The sequence below is a fragment of the Mobula birostris genome, chromosome 7 (genome assembly GCF_030028105.1).
Source record: "Mobula birostris isolate sMobBir1 chromosome 7, sMobBir1.hap1, whole genome shotgun sequence".
Taxonomy (NCBI): Eukaryota; Metazoa; Chordata; class Chondrichthyes; order Myliobatiformes; family Myliobatidae; genus Mobula; species Mobula birostris.
The window spans coordinates 152,951,994-152,972,847 of record NC_092376.1 but is presented as its reverse complement, the minus strand read 5'-3'; the positions used below and the strand labels follow the sequence as shown (position 1 = coordinate 152,972,847).

Sequence of the window (20,854 nt, the reverse complement as noted above, 5' to 3'; positions counted from 1 at the left end):
CTTGTAGTGGCTACCCACTACACCACCACACCACCCCAATATGGATATTTAAATATATTTTCAACATAAACCGAGTTGTTCTTTTCCCAAATAAGGGTAGAATTAAAACTTTTTTTCTTGTTTTTCTTAATTCATTTTTAAGATAATATCTGAATCCTTTATAAGTTTATTCTTAGTCCTCAATTCTTGATTATCTAAACTGGTTAGTTCCTGCCCTTAACTCTTCATAGTAAGACCTTTCTAATACTGTTGAAATTACTGTTGGTTTATGTAATCATTTGTGAATGTAGGGAAATGTTCAGGTGTTTATCCATGTCTTTTGTATGCTTTTTGTAATGTAATTCATCTCATTATATTAAATGTTGTCTTCTTTCTGTGATTGCATAACCCATACAGGGGACTATTTTGGTAAGATATTTAATTTATTAAAAACTTTGCCTACAACTCATTTAAAGGCTCAATTGCCTGAAGCTTTGTTTTTATGCAGTTTAGGAAAATGATTTCCTTTTGTTCTGTTGAAGATTTGTTCAGTTATCTTTCTTTTCAAGTAGTCAAGCCCCAGAACTCCTGGAGGTGTCATCCATAATTTTGTACTTTTTTTGTTAGACATCTTGTGACATTCACTTGTACTTTTGTAAAAGATAATCCATTACACTTCTGATATACAGACTTGGGTAGCATCACCTATTTCTTTGTTCTGGCCCAATTCCACAGAATTTTTTTTTAATATAAATTTGCTCTGCAATGTCATTCTGTATTGGACATAATGTATTTGTGGAAGAAATAAGTGTCAATTGCATTTTGCTCTAACCTCATTCTCATGCATTTTAGTAACTGTTCTTAATAACAACTAAACAATGTCTGCCTGTGCTGTGTCATCCTTCATTTTTAAACATTTAGCATCATAGTGCTGTTTTCATAGACTCCCTAAAATATGCATCGTCCCTTTGGAGCTGAACGAGGGCAGACAAGTAACCTGGTTTCTGGCCTACTGCCAGTGTTGATCTGCAATCATTCATCAGAAGTACCCAAAAACAGCCCAGGGTGACTCTCACTTTGCTTTGCTTCACCCTCCTGTGTATGGCATTGCCTATGCCCAATAAATATTCTTCATTGTTGGCGTGATTGCATTGAAAGTGTGAAATGTAATTTCTGGCGCAACACAATTTCATAGATAAATTTAGTAGCCTGAAAGTTGGACACTGAAGACTGCAGTTCTATCCCATTAAGAATTATTGCTATTGTTATTATTTCTTGCATACAGCTTATCACAAACACCAATTTGTTTTATTCTTTCTTTAATGGTTCACAGTGATGCTGGAGTGAGCCAGTCTCAGGATGATAGCATCGTTGGAACAAGGCAGTTCAGGCACAGCGTTGCTATAATGCCATTCCCTGGAACTCTTTCTTCTAGCAGCCCTGACCTGTTGCAGCCTGCTACTAGTATACTCGATTTTGCAAATCCTGCAGGTAAGAAAAATTTATTTGGCTTTTTATATGACTCGTGCAACTTTTTTTCGATTTCATCTTTCAAAAATTAATGTCATTAAAATACTTCCATTCTCCTTTTAAACATACAGTACTTAAGTATATTTGAACCCATTAGGTGAAGGAAAAATCTTGATCACTTTGCGAGCCATCACACAGTCCTGAAACTCTTAATTGCAGTTACTTTTGCTGTGTAGCCTAGATGTTGAAGAATATACAGTATGAGCTTGAATTTCCATCCAAGGATTTTTTATTACATGCAGGCTTCACTTCTAATGCCAATTGACCATATTTAAAGCAGTTTTTTTTCATGTTGTACCCTAAGTAGAATTCAATTTAAGTAATGAAGATCATCAAACTTTTGCAAGGATATTGAGCAAACAAAAGGGTAATTAGAATATTTTTCAGTATCATTTTTTAAAAACTGTTGACCTGAAATAAATTGAAGGATAATTCGAAAAAAAACTTCTGTCAAGTTGCAGATATTAGAGGAATTGAAAATTATCAAGTTTTTTATTAATTATGAAATTATAGCATTCCTTTCTTTTGATATGAGGTACTCCATTGGCAGTAATTCTTTTGAATAGTTGAAATTTAGGAGTATGTAAATGGTTAGTGGGAATGTAGTTCTATGTAGCTCTCATATAACTCATATTCTAGGTGTCTAAATTTTACATTTAAAAGTGGATTTTAATGTTTTCAAATAAATCAAAGGATCCATTAAATTGTAACACTAGTTTGAACGGGAAATGAGACCATAAGATATAGGAGCAGAAGTAGGCCATTTGGCCCATCGAGTCTGCTACTATTTGGGAAGAATTGGGCAGATCTAATTCTTCCAGTCATCCCCACTCCCCAGCCTTTTCCCCATACCCTTTGATGCCCTGGCTAATCAAGAACCTATCTATCTCTGCCTTAAATGCGCCCAGTGACTTGGCCTCCATAGCCGCCTGTGGCAACAAATTCCACAGATTTACCACCCTCTGACTAAAGTAATTTCTCCGCATCTCTGTTCTAAATGGATGTCCCTCAATCCTGAAGTTGTGTCCTCCTGTCCTAGACTCCCCTACAATGGGAAATAACTTTGCCATATCTAATCTGTTCAGGCCTTTTAACATTTGGAATGTTTCTATGAGATCCCCCCTCATTCTCCTGAACTCCAGGGAATACAGCCCAAGAGCTGCCAGATGTTCCTCGTACGGTAACCCTTTCATTCCTGGAATCATTCTCTCCTCATCTAAATAATAGTCTGCCCATTTATTTCTTCCACCAAAGTGCATGACCATACACTTTCCAGCATTGTATTTCATTTGCCCATTCCCCTAAACTATCTAAGTCTCTCTGCAAGCTCTCTGTTTCTTCAACACTACCTGCTCCTCCACCTATCTTTGTATCATTAGCAAATTTAACCACAAATCCATTAATCCTATGGTCCAAATCATTGAGATACATCATAAGAAGCAGTGGTCCCAACACCGACCCCTGTGGAACTCCACTGGTAACCTGCAGCCAGCTAGAATAGAATCCTTTTATTCCCACTCTCTCTTTTCTGCTGATCAGCCAATGCTCCACCCACGCTAGTGACTCTCCTATAATTCCATGGGTTTCTTATCTTGCTAAGCAGCCTCATGTGTGACTCCTTGCCGAGGCCTCCTGAAAATCCAAGTACATCTACTGCAAAAATTCCAAATTTGCTTGTTCTTCCTGTATAAAAATATAGTTTGACTCAAAGGAGGAGTAACTTGTAAAGTGTCTTAATAATTTACCACCTTTAAAGTAACACTTCCTTTGTTCTCCCTTCAGAAATTATAACCAGACATCTGCATATAGCATGTTGCTGTTGGTTTTCATATGGATTTTTTTCTACAAATTAAAAATTAATAACTTCTCAGTAAAATCAATGAGTCTAATTTCTTATGATATTTGTTTCCTTTAAGTTCTATGAAACATTTTTTACAAGCATTTAGTTCAAGCTTTATGAAGCCTGAACTAAATGCAATCTAATAGTAGTGATGCATTTATTTCAGCCTTTGCAATTTGGTCAGATTGATGTCAGTGTTTTGGCTTGAGTTCAAAATGTAAATTTTTGTTCTGCTTGGTTTGATAATTTAATAATTGAAATGTAATTATTTCTAGAATATGTATTAACTTAAATTGATCTATATAGTCTATAACTTTTTGTCTGTTCCTCTATTTTGTACCCATATCAGCTGCAGGTTTTTATAGTGAGTATTCATCTGCTCTTTTGTGTTTATATTTAATGCATGTTTGTTTTCTTCTGTGATGTATTCTGTTTGTTGCAGCTTCATGTACGTAACTAGAGGTCACAGATAATTAAATTGTGTTATTTTTATTTAGTTTTGCTGGGACAGGTTTCTTTTAAAAGTATAGATTTGATGCCATTGTGCTTTGCATTACCTATGAAGTGCAAGAGGAGTTAGAGTTCTCTGCCTCACATCCTATACCTCCCCTTCACTTGTTGTTAATCTCAGACAAGTTGTTGTGCAGAGGCACTAGGTTAACCTGATATTTTCCCAAAAGGGATCATATAAACCAGGCAGATTTGATTTGATTTGGACAGGTACATGGATGAGGGGTGTATGGAGGGATATGGTCCAGGTGCAGGTCAGTGGGACTAGGCAGAAAAATGATTTGGCACAGCCAAGAAGGGCCAAAAGGCCTGTTTCTGTGCTGTAATGTTCTATGGTTCTATGGGTACAAGCAGCAATACCATTGCAAGTCTAGGACCCAAATTATTAGTCATCACTCTGCTACACAAAGTGTATGCCAACTGACACTGGAAAGAAAATGTAATTGCATTATATTTAAATTTATAAAATTGCTTTCTTTATTTCCTCAGAGAATTTGTTTACATAGAAAATAGGTGCAGGAGTAGGCCATTCGGCCCTTCGAGCCTGCACCGCCATTTATTATGATCATGGCTGATCATCCAACTCAGAACCCCGCCCCAGCCTTCCCTCCATACCCCCTGACCCCCGTAGCCACAAGGGCCATATCTAACTCCCTCTTAAATATAGCCAATGAACTGGCCTCAACTGTTTCCTGTGGCAGAGAATTCCACAGATTCACCACTCTCTATGTGAAGAAGTTTTTCCTAACCTCGGTCCTAAAAGGCTTCCCCTCTATCCTCAAACTGTGGCCCCTCGTTCTGGACTTCCCCAACATCGGGAACAATCTTCCTGCATCTAGCCTGTCCAATCCCTTTAGGACCTTATACGTTTCAATCAGATCCCCCCTCAATCTTCTAAGTTCCAACGAGTACAAGCCCAGTTCATCCAGTCTTTCTTCATATGAAAGTCCTGCCATCCCAGGAATCAATCTGGTGAACCTTCTTTGTACTCCCTCTATGGCAAGGATGTCTTTCCTCAGATTAGGGGACCAAAACTGCACACAATACTCCAGGTGTGGTCTCACCAAGGCCTTGTACAACTGCAGTAGTACCTTCCTGCTCCTGTATTCGAATCCTCTCGCTATAAATGCCAGCATACCATTCGCCTTTTTCACCGCCTGCTGTACCTGCATGCCCACTTTCAATGACTGGTGTATAATGACACCCAGGTCTCGTTGCACCTCCCCTTTTCCTAATCGGCCACCATTCAGATAATAATCTGTTTTCCTGTTTTTGCCACCAAAGTGGATAACTTCACATTTATCCACATTAAATTGCATCTGCCATGAACTTGCCCACTCACCCAACCTATCCAAGTCACCCTGCATCCTCTTAGCATCCTCCTCACAGCTAACACTGCCACCCAGCTTCGTGTCATCCGCAAACTTGGAGATGCTGCATTTAATTCCCTCATCCAAGTCATTAATATATATTGTAAACAACTAGGGTCCCAGCACTGAGCCTTGCGGTACCCCACTAGTCACCGCCTGCCATTCTGAAAAGGTCCCATTTATTCCCACTCTTCGCTTCCTGTCTGCTAACCAATTCTCCACCCACACCAATACCTTACCCCCAATACCGTGTGCTTTAAGTTTGCACACTAATCTCCTGTGTGGGACCTTGTCAAAAGCCTTTTGAAAATCCAAATATACCACATCCACTGGTTCTCCACTCTACTAGTTACATCCTCAAAAAATTCTATGAGATTCGTCACACATGATTTTCCTTTCACAAATCCATGCTGACTTTGTCCGATGATTTCACCGCTTTCCAAATGTGCTGTTATCACATCCTTGATAATTGACTCCAGCAGTTTCCTCACCACTGACGTTAGGCTAACTGGTCTATAATTCCCCGGTTTCTCTCTCCCTCCTTTTTTAACAAGTGGAGTTACATTAGCCACCCTCCAATCCTCAGGAACTAGTCCATAGTTTAGTATATGTTCCATAATGTAAATGCTCATTGTGGCTGCATTTTAAAAAATCATTGTATCTCTGCATTGTTAATTGAAATATATTCTTGGGTCACTAATTGCTTTCCTATTTCACTTTTCCTTAAACCTTCAGTATACAAATGTCAGAAAGGAAGAGGAGTTTTCATTTGTACACCAAAGAAAAATTGGAACAACACCCACTTTCCAATTTTTAAAACTGGTGTTTTGTTTTGGTGAAGTTCTAATATTGAGGATAAAACACTTTACAAAATCAGACTGTGACAGTACTTTGCTTATGTGCTCTGGTTGGAATATAGATTAGGCCTGTATTACATCTATTTTTATGCTATTGTTGTGCAGTCAGCACAATAGCAGTATAAGATAGTACACATTGCACTATTGTGCGTCTGCTGGCAATACTAAAATAAAATTGTCAGATTCAACAAAGCTGAATCAATAAAATAACCCAGGGAGCTGATTCAAGAAAATAACCCAGGGAGGAAAACTTAATCCACTCTGGCACTGCAAGACGAGTTCACTTTATAGAAGTTTTAAAATTTTGACTAGCGATTGGAAATACATTATTTCTAGTTTTTGAGAGATTTAAAATGGGGAGCCAGAGATGCAATTTTTTTAATGAGCTAGGAGCAAGATAACCTTCTCACACAGAGAATTTCCTTATTGTGGAGTTAAGCAAGACAAACGATGTCAGCATTTGAACTGATTTTTAAGTTGGTATTTAATAGAATAACATCCACTTCAGTTGCTAGGATAGCCCAACCATTGATAGTATCCTCCTTCAGGCCAGCATTGAGGCTCTGATTGCATTCAATCAATTTTGGAAGAGGACAACATTGTTTGCATACTTGACACCAGTCCCCTTAAACTTGTCCTCTAATCAGAGCTCTGTCATGGCAGACATGTCTTGGAGGGCAAGAAAAAAAACTTGAATATTTCCAAATTTAGCTCAAGAACAACATGACACCCTTACCAACTCATGAGAATTCTTGTATTGTGACTGATCAAAATAAAGAAAGAACCAAGAAAGATTCTAAGCACCTTTTGTCCCTGAATGGAACATGCAGAAACTATGTCTAAACTACTCATCTACCACTCTATCAGACTACCTTAGAACTAGAAATGTGTGACTTTACTGTCTATTTCTATATTTTTCTGGTTAGTATCCCTTCATAGTATTTTCTCCTTTCTTTAGTCCTTCTTTGCTGGATTTTGAGTTTATCCAAATTTTTGTACTTAACGATATAAATTTTCTCAGAGAAAAGTACCCGTTGGGAAACAATAGTCATAGCATAATAGGTTTGGCATTCAGCAAAAAGTACTGCATGAATAAAGGGAATTAGAATGGAATGAAGGAAGAATTCTCTAAATTGAACTGGTAAATTGATTAGCAGATAAAACAAAAGACAAGCAGCAGTAGACACTAAAGTGGATAATACATTATATACTGTATGCCTCAATGAGAAGGAATGATTCTGAGAAATGGAGAATGATCAAACCATTTCAAATGAAGGAAGTAGAGGGAAGAGAAAATGTATAATGTATAATTTTGCTGCAAAGATTAGGATAAATTCAGACTCCAGCAAACAAGGCCATAGAAAAGAAGAATGTAAATTGAGAACAAACTGGAAGAAATATAACAACTAACAATGAGGGTTTCTTTAAGTTCAAAGAAAGTAAATTATTAATAATCTCTCTAGTATCACTAGATTCTAGAATGGTTCTGGAGGGTTGGAAAATTGCAAATATCTCTCCACTCTTTAAGAAGGGAGGGAGGCAGAAGTAAGAAACTTATAGGCCAATTAGCCTGACTTCATTGATGTTGGATACTATTATAGAGGATGAGGTTTTTGGAGTACTTGAAGGCGCATGATAAAGTAGGCCAAAGTCAGCATGGTAGATCTTGCCTGACAAATCTTTTGGAATTCTTTGAGGAAATAACAGACAGGATAGACAAAGGAGAATCAATAGATGTTGCTTACTAAGATTTTCTGAAGGTCTTTGACAAGGTGATGCACATGAGGCTGCTGAACAAGATGAGACTCTACAGTATGATAGGAAAGATACTAGCATGGATAGAAGGTTGGCTGAATGGCAGAAGGCAAAGAGTCAAAATAAAGGGGACCTATCTGTTGACTGCCGGTGACAAATGAGCTTCTGCAGGGGGTCGGTATTGGTGCTACTTCTTTTCACATTAACTCAAGCTTTGTGGCGAATTTACTGATGATACAAAGATATGTGGAGGGACAGGTTATGTTGAGGAAGCAGGGAGTTTGCAGAAGGACTGGGGCAGAATGGGAGAATTGGCAAAGAAGTGACTGATGGAATATAGTGCAGGGAAGTATATGGTCATGCACTTTGGCAGAAAGAATCAAGATGTAGACTATTTTCAAAAATCAAAGGTGAAAGGTATTTGGGAGTCTTTGTGCAGGATTCCTTAAAGGTTAATCTGCAGGTTGAGTTAGTGGTAAGGAATACGTACGCAATGTTAGGATTAATCTAGAGAGGGCCAGAATACACAAGCAAGGATGTGATGCAGAGACTTTATAAGGCATTTAGTTAGACCACATTTGGAGTGTTTGGGAAAGAGTTCAGGTCCCAGTGTAGACTACCCCTGTGGCCATTCCCCTGAGCAAAAGGTATATTTCTTTGGATATTTGGGGGGGGGGGGGGCGCGGTGGGAATGACCTAACAGTGGAATATCACAGTGGTCGGGTCGGGTCTCTGGCACTGAACCTGCTCTGCGACTCAGAAGAGAAGGAGGGAGAAAAGGCACACAGTGGTGATAGAGGATTTGTTAGAGGAATGGACAGGAGGTTCTGTGGGCGAGAACGAGATTTCTGGATGGTATGTTGCTGCCGGGTGCCAGAGTTCGGGATATCTTAGATCGAGTCCTCAGCATTAAATAAGAAGGTGAACAGCAGAAAGCTGATGGTCCATGTAGGTACCAAAGTCATGGGTAGGATGAAGGCAGAGGTTCTGCATAGGGAATGTAGAGAGCTAGGTGCTAAGTTAAAGGGCCGGACCTCCAGGGATGTGACCTAAGGATTACTACCTATGCCACGTGCTAGGGCAGCCAGAACTAGGAGGATTATACAGATTAATATGTGGCTGAGGACTTGATGTAGGAGGGCATAAGATTTTTGAATCATTGGGCTCTCTTCCAGGGAAGGTGGGACCTGAACAGAAGGGACAGTTTGCACCTGAACTGGAGAGGGACTAATACCCTGGGGGAAAGGTTTATTAATGCTGCACGATGGGGTTTAAACTAGAATCCTAGTAGTGTGCCAAGCAAAAAGTATCATAGGAAAGGCCAATGATAGTGCTGAAGATTAGGTTGCTGGTTTACAAACAGAGGCAATGTGTAGTGTGGAGAGGCTGTTGATAGGGCAGAATTTCAGTCAATGGGATGAGTTGCAGCATAAAAGGTGGACAAAATCGAAAAGGGTGAATACAGGACTGAAGGTGTTGTATTTGAATATGCACAGTATACAGAATAAGGTAGGTGAACTTGCAGTACGGCATCACCGAAACATGACTGAAAGATGATAGCTGGGAACTTAATATCCAAGAATGCACATTCTCTCGAAAGGATAGACAGGAAGGTAGAGGGGGTGGCATTGCTCTGTTAGTAAAAAATCAAATCAAATCAAATCATTAGAAAGAGGGGACAGAGGTGTTGAATCATTGTGGATTGAGCTAAGGAATTGCAAGGGTAAAAAGACCCTGATGGGAGTTGTATACAGACCCCAAACAGTAGAAAGGATGTGGCCTACAAATTGCAATGGTAGATAGAAAATGCATACCAAATGGGCAATGTTACAATAGTCATAGACGACACCAGTATCCAGGTAGATTGGAAAAGTCAGATTTGTACTGGATTACAGGAGGGGGATTTTCTAGAATACCTGCAAGATGACTTCTTTTAGAGCAGCTCATGGTTGAACCCACAAAAGGATCAGCTATTCTGGATTGGGTGTTGTGCAGTGAATCAGATTTGATTAGAGAGCTTAAGGTAAAAGTGATCATTATATGATCGAATGCACCCTGAAATTTGAGGAGAAGCTAAAGTCAGATGTATCAGTATTACAGTGGAGTAAAGGGAATTACAGAGACATAAGAGAGGAGTTGGCCAGAATTTATTTGAAAAAGAACACTGGCAGGGATGATGACAGAGCAGCAATGGCTGGAATTTCTGGAAGCAATTTGGAAGGCACAGGATATATAGAGGAAGAGGAAGAAGTACTTTTAAAAAAAAATATGACGCAACCTTGGCTGACAAGAGAAGTCAAAGGCAACATAAAAGCCAGAGAGGGCATATCATAGAAGAAAAATTACTGGGAAGTTAGAAGATTGGGAAACTTTTAAAAAAAAACAACAGAAGCCAAGTAAAAAAAAGTCATTAAGAAGGTAAAGATAGAATACAAAAGTAAGCTAGCCAATAATATTATAGAGGATACCAAAAGTTTCTTCAGATACATAAAGTGTAAAAAGAGAGGCAAGAGCGGATATCGGACTGCTGGAAAACAATGCTGGAGTGGTAGTCATGGAGGACAAGGAGATGGCAGATGAACTGAATAAGTATTTTGCATCACTCTTCACTGTGGAAAACACGAGCAGTATATTGGAAGTTCTAGGTGTCAGGGACATGAAGTGTGTGAAGTTATCATAACTAGAGAGAAGGTTTTTGGGAAACTGAAAGGTTGAAAGATAGGTAAGTCACCTGGAACAGATGGTGTACACCACAGAGTTCTGAAAGAGGTAGCTGAAGAGATTGTGGAATATTAGTAATGATCTTCCAAGAAAGCACCAGATTCTGGAATGGTTCTAAAAGATTGCAAATGTCACTCCACTCTTCAAGGCAGAGAGAGAGAGGGGGGCAGAAGAAAGGAAACTATAGGCCATTTAGTCTGACCTCAGTGATAGGGAAGATGTTGGAGTTGACTATTAAGCATGAGGTCTCAGGGTACTTGGAGGCACATGATAAAGTAGGTCGTAGTCAGCATGGTTTCCTTGAGGGAAGATCTTGCCTGCCAAATCTCAAAGATTTCAAAGGTACATTTAATGTCAGAGAAATATATGCAATATACATCCTGAAATTCTTCTTCTTTGCAGCCATCCATGAAAACAGAGGAGTGCCCCAAAGAATGAATGACAATTAAATGTTAGAACCCCAAAGCGCCCCTGCAGCTCCCCCGACTCATGCATAAGCAGCAGCAGAGCGACGAACCCCCTGCTGCCACCTGCAAAAAAAGCATCAGCGCCCCCCACCGAGCACCCAGTCATACAGCAAAGCTTCAATAAAGACACAGACTTTCAGAACCCCAAAGACTACTCATTCACCCAGTAATTCGACATACCACAGGCTCTCACTCTCTCTCCCTTATAAAGGAAAAAGAGATGTCCCCATTTCACAGCGAGAGGGGAGATGCTCGCTGACTTACGATGTTAGAAGTCTGTTGCATCGCTTTTTCTGAGCTCTGTGCCGAAAATACTCGGGTCTCTAGGCACATAGCCAGCAGCCATCTTGCTGCTTTCGATCTTCTGTGTACTCCCACGACACATCAGGTGGTGGCACTAAACCTGGAGTCCACCCTCCTCCAGAGCCACAAAATCCCAGAACCCTGAAAGTGTGCTAATCTTCTAGGCCGCATCTTTGGTATATCGAATAGTGGCCAGTCATGAGACCCTGAGAGCGGGTCCCGTCCCCGCAAAGAACTGAAGTCAGCGTGCAACTCCAGGTCAGGGTCTTCAAAACAACCTTGAAAAGGGAAAATAAAGATACTAAAGATAGAAATAGAGCTGTTTCCAAAGATGCATGCAAAGGAGTCGCCATTAGGTGCCATCGCCTCCTAAGCTCCACCCCCTCAAAATCTGTTGGAATTCTTTGAAGAAATAACAAGCAGGATAGATAAAGGAGAATCAGTTGATGTTGTGTACTTGGATTTTCAGAAGGCCTTTGACAAGATCCCACACATGAGGTTGCTTAACAAGCAACAAACCCATGGAATTATAGGAAAGATTCTCGAATGGATAAAGCAGTTAGTGACTGGCAGGAGGCAAAATGTGGAAATAAAGGGAGCCTTATCTAGCTGGCTGCTGGTGACTAGTGGTGTTCCATAGAGGTCTGTGTGGGACCAATTCTTTTTACATTATATGTCAGTGATTTGGAGGATGGAATTAATTAAAGGCTTTGTAGCAAAGTTTGCAGATGATATGAAGATAGGTAGTTTTGAGGAAGTGGAGAGGCTCCAGAAGGACAAATTAGGAGAATGTGCAAAGAAATGGCGGATGGAATAGTGTCTAAAGGTGTATGGTCCTGTACTTTGGTAGAAAGTGAATGGGTTAACTATTTTCTAAATTGAGAGAAAATACAAAAAAAACTGAGGTGCAAAATTACTTGGGAGTCCTTGTGCAGGATTGCCTAAAGATTAATCTGCAGGTTGATCCTGTGGTGAGGAAGGCAAATATAATGTTAGCATTCATTTCAAGAAGACAAAAATTTAAAAGCAAGGATGTAAAGTTGAAACTTTATAAAGCACTGGCGAGGCCTCACTTGGACACTTATCTTGGAAAGGATGTGCTGAAACCGGAGAGGGTTCAAAGGAGGTTCATGAAAATAATTCCAGGATTGAATGGCTTGTCGTATGAAGAGTGTTTGATGGCTTTGGGTCTGTTTTCACCAGAATTCAGAAGAATGAGGATGTTCTCATTGAAACTTATGGAATGGTGAAAGGGTTTGATAGTGTGAACATTGTGAGGAAAGTCTAAGACCAAAGGGCGCAGTCTTGGAATAGAGATGTGTCCTTTTAGAACAGAGATGAGCAGGAATTTCTTTAGCCAGAGCGTGGTGAATCTGTGGAATTCTTTGCCACAGGCAGCTGTGGAGGCCAAGTCTTTATGTACATTTCAGGCAGAGGTGGATAGATTCTTGATTGGTCTGGGCATGAAGGGATGCGGGGAGAAGGCAGGAGATTGGGGCTGAGAGGGAATTTGGATCAGCTGTGATAAAATGGCAGTGCAGACTCGATGGGCCAAATGGCCCAATTCTGTTCCTATTTCTTATGGTCTTATTGTAAGTGGTTTTGAACCCCTTATCTAAGAAAAAACAATGTTGGCATTGGAGGGGTTCAGAGGAGTTCACGAGAATGATTTTGGGAATGTAGTGGTTAACACATGAGGAGCATTTGATGCATCTAGCTAGGCCTGTACTCATTGGAGTTAGAAGAATGAAGGGAGAACTCTGATGCCTATTGAATATTGAAAGGTCTAGACAGAGTGGATTTGGAGAAGATATTGAGCTGACTGAAGGACCAAAATGCATAGCCTCAGAATAGAGGGCCAACCATTTAGAACAGAAATAAGAAGGAATTTATTTAGCTAGAGTGTGGTGAATCTGTGGATGCCACGGATGACTGTGTAGGCCAAGTCATTAAGTATGTTTAAAGCAGAGGTTAATAGGTTCGTAGTTGTGGCATCAAAAGTTACAGGGGGAGCACAGGAGAATGGGCTTGAGAATGATATTAAATCAGCCATGGGCCAAGTAGTCTAATTTTGCTCCTATGTCTTACGGTCTTCAAGGCAGATGGAAGTTTTAGAGGAACGAAGCAAATGTATCATTGCGAAATTTAAGGATCATAAAAATAGTAATTAGGAAGGCAATGTGTAAGGAGTATACAAGTTGTTTATGGAGATAAAGTACATGGACAGAAAACAAATCTGCAGGTGCTGAAAACCTTTAACAAATTAACAGATTAAAACATTCTCTGGTCTGGTATTTTGCAGTCCAACAACTCCGGTACTCTGGCATGTTTTGAACCTATAGTACAGATGTGTACTAATTAACTAATTCTAAATATGATCTAACTAAACCCCAAAAATAAGTAAGTTCTGTACTAATCTGTAGTCAATTAACATATTAGTGTAACTTTAGCAGCAGCCGGCAGCATTTCCAACCAGCACAAACTTCAGTCTACTGACAGATCATGGAATCTCGTGTGACCCAGTGAGTGTCTGTACTTGGGAAACGATAAAACAAATTATTTCATAAAGGAGAAAGCCTGCACAAAGCTGCAGGACAACAGGATTTTCAGGTTTTCATGCACAAAATGCAAAGGTGCTAATGGAGGTCTTGTCCCGAAGTAAAGGCCAACCTTACATTAGCATTTGTAAGTTTAGCTTGCAACATGAAAGTAGGGGAATCATGCTGTGTTACTGAGGCCACGTCTGATTATTTTCCAGCTTTTAAATATGGTTGTCTCCAGGTTATTCAAGCATGTGAATTCATCAAGTTAATCCAATCCTGCCTTCAACTATGTCCACCCTTAGCAGAGAATACGGCAAATCGTCATTATACCCTAAGCAGATGTCTGACTGAGATCAGTTAAATTGAAAATCAAGCTAGAATGGCAAGATTTATTCATTAAACCATCAGATAAACTTCACTCTTATTTTCTACATACAGAAGCTAATTTTGGCACAGTCAGGTAGCCCTATTATAAATCTGTTTTGATTTTCAGATCCACAGACAGTTTAATTTTCAATCTGGTGATTTATTTTTCTTTTTCAATTCACCTTTATATTTTCTCCACCTTTGCCTTTTTATCTTAATGCTGTTCTCTTGTCTACTAAATTTGCTGCTATGTGGTCTCTTGGCAATAGCTCACTATTACCTTGCCTAAATGGCTTTGCTTAATGTCCTTACACAATCAATTGCTATTATCTGGCTATTACACTGCGTTGTTTAGCATAGTCAAGATTGACTCTTGTCTGTGCACATTTCCACTGTCGGTTGTTAATTATTTGACTTGAGTTAGAAATGTCCACACCCCGAACAGATGAGATCTGGATTGCTCTGTATTTGATACCGATTAAAATCAAATCACGGATATTTCAGAAAATCATGAATAACAATTTAATTAGTAAATTGTTTTGAAGTTTACTAGATCAGATTTCTGGTAGTTTTCCAATATGACTAATTTAGGAATCAGGCATGCGAGTTCCATGGGTGAGTTGCAAATGCTAAATCTGTAAGGTAAATTAATTTCTCTTAACCCATTCCGGTAGTAATAAAATTATTCAAAAATAATGTAATGCTCTTTATTAAATAAACTTTTAAGCAACAATCTGGATATTTCTTTGATAAAGCAGTAATGTCATGTAATCAAGAATGTTTTGCCAGCATTGACAGAATTCTCCAACTACTCGTGTCAGTTGACTTGAGAGGTAGGCAAAATAAAATTTGCTCTTTATATGTTTGCAATTTTTAATATTTTAAAACAGATGTACCTGATCAAGTCATCCGAGTTTTTAAGGCTGATCAACAAAGTTGCTACATTATCATAAGCAAAGATACCACAGCCAAAGAAGTTGTTGTCCACGCTGTACATGAATTTGGCCTGACTGCACCTTCCGAAAACTATTCTCTCTGTGAAGTTTCTATAAGCTGTGAAGGTGTAATCAAGCAAAGAAGACTTCCTGATCAGTTGTCTAAACTTGCTGACAGGATCCAGCTAAATGGCAGGTAAGAACATACTTTTCATCAGAATCAAAAATTCCAAGTTACTTTTTGTGCCAGATATTAGAAGATGAATGCATGCAATTTCTACAAGACTAATTTTTCCTGGGTGTTTTGATAATTTGTTGACATTTTATTTTCTGACAAATTATGAATTATGTACTGAAAAGGGAAAGAAATCACTTTTTTAAAATCGGTCACTTTAAGGTTATTTTCCTTGAGTCAGTGCCAGCATGGAGTTTGGAGGTTAAGAGGGAAGAAGGTGATAAGCAAAGTGGAAACAGCAGATAATCAATTATGAATAATTTTGAATTACAAATTTAATATGCCAGTACTGCATTTAATATCTGTTTATTTCACTTAGGTACTATCTGAAAAATAATATGGAAACAGAGACTCTTTGCTCAGATGAAGATGCCCAGGAATTATTAAGAGAAAGTCAGATCTCTCTGCTGCAACTTAGCACCATTGAAGTAGCTACTCAATTGTCAATGAGAGACTTTGAATTGTTCCGGAACATTGAGCCCACTGAGTATATTGATGACCTCTTTAAAAGGGAGTCAAAAACTGGAAATGTACATCTCAAGCAGTTTGAGGATGTTATCAATCAGGAAACCTTCTGGGTTGCTACTGAGATTTTGAAGGAAACTGTGCAGTGGAAAAGGATGAAGATAATGAAGCATTTCATTAAAATTGCCTTACACTGCAGAGAGTGCAAGAACTTTAACTCCATGTTTGCTATTATCAGGTAGGAATTAATTGTTTTTATCAGTTCAAAGGCAATATGATGTGCATTGGTGATGTGGGTTCCTTAAAGTTGTTATAGCTGGTGGGGGGGGGGCAGGGGGGTGGTATTAGATATAGGCTTCCAGTGCCTACTATTTGCTCCCAATTGCGTGTCCAGCTCCTGGCCTTCAAGCCTGGCAGAAACATCTCTATTGACAGGAGAATTGAATTGAATGATCTTTATTGTCATTATACATAGCTACAATGAAACTGTTTGGCTTCCTCTCGCGCAATTAAATAAAGCGGTAGATAAAAACAAGACAGTAATAGAAAAACAGTATTAAATAGATAAGTAGAAGGGGTAAAGGCAGGTTACTAGCACCTTAAAAACACTCACCTTGGTCAGATGGGGCTTAATTGGCAGCTCATCTAGGAGAAGGAAAACTCTGATCTCAAACTTCCACTGCCTTGCAGCTATACCCACTCATGGGGAAGGCTTCGGGCGTAAACCCTGAGTAAAATTCTGGCGCCTAACTGGCTAAGGCACTGCTACGTTGAGTTCATTGCTGACTGGGAACTCCTATGACACCTCTGGTGTCAAGGTGTATCAGTCTCTGCTGTTGCTTTGGATTCATCAACTGCGTAGAGAGACGGAGCCTGCTACATGAGCACCAGCTTGCTCTCTATATCATACTGCTCTGGTTTGTACTGGCTTGCATATCATGTAAACAGCTAAGATGCAACATCCATGGTTGGGTTCAACCAATGCAGGGCTGCAGGTACTGTGTTATGTGAACTTTAAATATCTATTATGTATGTTAAAGTGATTAATTAGATTGCATTATTGCACTATAAGGGCAATTTTAACCTATATTGAACTCTGTTACTACAAATAGTAAAACACCATGAGTTTTTTTTTTGGGTTTTCTTTTAGAAGTTGCTGAGGTTAATCTTCAAGAATATTTTCAGTTGTTTAGTGGAAAAAGCAATTCTAGAGAATTTCTCTGCACATCTTGATTGTGGTATTCATAAACATACAGTAGTTCAGTTGACAGCAGCAAACCTCAACAATGAGTCTTACTCTAACCTTGTTAAAGAACCACTGATTGAGTAATTGATTCCCCATATATCCATCTGTTCTTCTCCAATGTGGTGCTATTTTATGCCAAATTGAGATTAATCTCAGTGTTGTGCATACATGGCCACCAGCAGTGGAAATGATGTTGGCAAATTAACTTGTGTTGGATCCTTATTGGTAACGTGAGGCTTCATCCTTTAGTCAAAAGACAAAAGTTTAATTAAACCACTAAATTTCTATTGTGGCTTTATTGGGAAAGAACAGTCAAATTAATTTCATAATTAAAGACCTACTTTAAGCTGTAGCCATTCCAATTGTTTTCACCATTTCAGTTATTAAGTTGTTCAGCAAAGCTAAATTAACATTCACTTTTAGCAGCCAATACTATTTGATTACAGTGAATATGCCTGAAATAAAGACAAAAAAATAAAATTGCTCTCGCTGCAGCTGAAAGAGCCCCCAAATTTAAGTTTATCATTGTTGAAGGCATTCAAACACATGCCGTGAAAATTAGCCTTTTGCAGCAGCAGCACAGAGCATTACAAGATGAGGACAAACATAAGTAAACATAAACTTAAGTTAATGTAAATTATACACAGCTTACATATGTGCAAAAATGAAGATTTAGAAAATGGATATAGTCTGAGGTAGTGTTAAGGTTTTTCGGGTCAGTTCAGAAACCTAATGGCAGTGGGGAAGAAGCTGTTGTTGAACCTTGTGGTCTAGGTCTTCAGACTCCTGTGTCTCCTGTCTGTTAGCATCATTGAGAAGAGGGCATGGCCCAAATGTTAGAGGTCCCTGCTGATAGGTGCCTCCTTCCTGAGACACCACTTCTTGCTGATGTCCTTGATGGCGAGGGGAGCTGTACCCATGATGGAACTGACTGAGTCCGCCACTCTGTAGCCACTTGGATCCTGTGCTTTGAAGATTCCATACTGGGCTGTTTTGCAATCAGTCGGAATGCTTTCCACTGTAGATCTGTACAAGTTTGCCAGAGACTTTGATGACATGCCAGATCTTCTTATACATTGATCTCTGTCTTTACTTTGAAGTGACATTTATGAGTACAGTTTTAACCATATTTTCTATGTCAAAATGCTAGTAAAAGTTTCAAATCAATTTTGATTTCTCCACAGTGGTTGATTGTAGGATTATGTGAGAAAGGATTTTATGTGATCTGTTGCTCAGCAAAGGTTTCACTTGCTACATTGGAGTATGGAGAATGAATTTGGAAACTTTCAACCATGGACCAGGAAAGGAAGTGACATATAAGTCTTTTTCATTGGGTCATGGGGTAGAAAGAGAGGTGCTGTACATTGAGTAGAAAAAAAACTCTTCAGCATCTGTCTTCTTCCATCTAACAATAATGGTCTTTTGGTGACTGACTTGTATGTTTTGGCTTGTGTGTTTTCAGTTTGCCAAAGCAAGCATTGTTTGCTTTTGATTGCCTGCATCAATTCAAAGAGATTGACTAGATTGTGGCTTCTTTCATAATCTCCTGTGAAAGTTGAGGATTTACATAGCTATCATCGTGCAAATTTTTGCTATAGAAAGAGCTCTTTAGGAACCACATTCCTTCATTAACCAGAGAACTGTAAAAATAAAGATTAGCTGCATTTGTCACATGGATATTAAAATATTAAAACTTAGACTGACATGTGTTGAGTGGGTTAAATCAAAATAGCAAGGATTGTGCTGACCAGCCCACAATTGGTCACAGGTTCAAAGGTCCAATTTAATGTCAGAGAAATTTACACAGTATACATCCTGAAATGCTTTTCCTTCTGGCGCCAACATTGAATGCCCACAACTCACTATCCCTAACTATATGTCTTTGGAATGTGAGAAGATGCCTGGAGAAAACCCATGCAATCACAGGGAGAATGTACAAACTCCTTACAGACAGCGGCAGAATTGAATCCTGGTTGCGAGTGTTGCAAAAGTGAAGTGTTAACTGCTACTTTACCCTGCTGCTCAACCACACCCGTGATAACATAATGGTTAGTGTCCTGTTATTACAGCATCAGTGACCTGTGTTCAATTCTGGTGCTGTCTGTAAGGAATTTTGTTTGAATGTAGTCAAAGAGACAGAAAAGTACAGCACATAAACAGGCCCTTTAGCCCACCTAGTCTGTACTGAACCATGTAAACTGCATATTCCCATTGACTTGTACCAGGGACTTGTCCTTAGTATCTCTACCATCCATCTACTTATCCAGACTTCTCTTAAACATTGCAATCGAGCTCACATACACTTGTTGCACCAGCAGTTTGTTCCACACTCCCATGACCCTCTGAGTGAAGAAGTTTCCCCCCCATGTTCCTCTTAAAAGTTATCACCTTCCCCTCTGAACACAAGACCTCTAATTGTAATCTCACCCAACCTCAGTGGGAAAAGCTTGCTTACGTTTGCAATATCTGTACCCCTCATAATTTTGTATACCTCCATCAAATCTCCTTTCAATCTTCTATGTTCCAAGGAACAAAATCCTAACCTATCCAATCTTTCCTTTTGGCTCAGGTCCTCCAGACCTGACAATATCCTTGTAAATTTTCTCTGTACTCTTTCAACATTACTTACATCTTTCCTGTAGGTAGGTGAGCAAAACTACACATAATTCTCCAAATTAGGCGTCACCAACGTCTTATATAACTTCAACATAATATCCAGTCTCCTGTACTCAGTACTTTGATTTATGAAGGCCAGAGTGCCAAAAGGTTTCTTTACGACCCTATCCACCTGTAAAACCAGTTTCAATGTATTATGGACTTGTATTTCCAGATCTCTTTGTTCTACCACACTCCTCAGTGCCTTATCCTAAAGTTCACTGTGTAAGACCTACTGAGGTTGAACATCTCGCACTTGTCTGCATTAAATTCTGCTATTTTTCAGCCCATTTTTCCAGCTGGTCCAGATCCTGCTGCAAGTAATAATAGTCTTCCTTGCTGTCCACTGCACCCCCAATTTTGGTGTCAACCACAAATTTGCTGATCCAGTTAACCACATTATCATCCAGATCATTGCAATAGTTGATGAACAATAACAAACCCAGCACCAATCTTTGTAACACTCCACTAGTCACAGACTTCCATTCAGAGGGACAACCATCTACTACCACTCTCTGGCTTCTCCCACAAAGCCAAAGTCTAATCCAATTCGCTACCTCATCTTGAATGCCGAGTGACTGAACGTTCTTGACCATCCTCCCATGTGGGACATTGTCAAACGCCTTGCTAAAGTCCATGTAGGCAACAACCTCTGCCTTGCCTTCATCAGCTTTGCTGGTTCCCATTATAACACAACTCACCATCACAAAGTCATGCTGACTATCCTTAATCAGTCCATGTCTATCCAAACACTCATATATCCAGTCACTTAGAATACCTTCCAATAATTTTTCCACTACTGATGCCAGGCTCACCAGCCTATAATTGCCTGGTTTATTGTTAGCCTTCCTTAAAACCATGGTACAACATTGGTTATCCTCCAGTCCTCCGGTTCCTCACCTTTGATTAAGGATGACTTAAATACCTTTGCTAAGACCCAGTCAATTTCTGCACTTGGCTCTGACAGGGTCGGAAGGAGCACCATGTGAGGCCTTGTGGCTTTATTCCCTCCAAGTTTGCCTTAAAACAGCAACACCTCCTCCTCTGTAATCTGTATAGGGTCCATGAAGTTGATGC

General features: G+C 39.4%; 1 protein-coding gene across 9 annotated transcripts in view; it reads left to right on the top strand.

Moving 5' to 3' along the window:
- LOC140200510 (rap guanine nucleotide exchange factor 6-like) overlaps positions 1 to 20,854 on the top strand; it is a 397,383-nt gene that overhangs the window by 310,890 nt on the left and 65,639 nt on the right. For 6 of the 9 annotated variants that reach the window (XM_072263951.1, XM_072263945.1, XM_072263944.1 and 3 more), the window contains 4 exons: positions 1,313 to 1,470; positions 3,699 to 3,713; positions 15,132 to 15,372; positions 15,731 to 16,114. In XM_072263951.1, coding sequence (XP_072120052.1) covers positions 1,313 to 1,470; positions 3,699 to 3,713; positions 15,132 to 15,372; positions 15,731 to 16,114 — 798 coding nt within the window. The remainder of the gene's footprint in view (positions 1 to 1,312; positions 1,471 to 3,698; positions 3,714 to 15,131; positions 15,373 to 15,730; positions 16,115 to 20,854) is intronic. The other 3 variants (XM_072263950.1, XM_072263947.1, XM_072263953.1) reach the window with 1 other exon arrangement.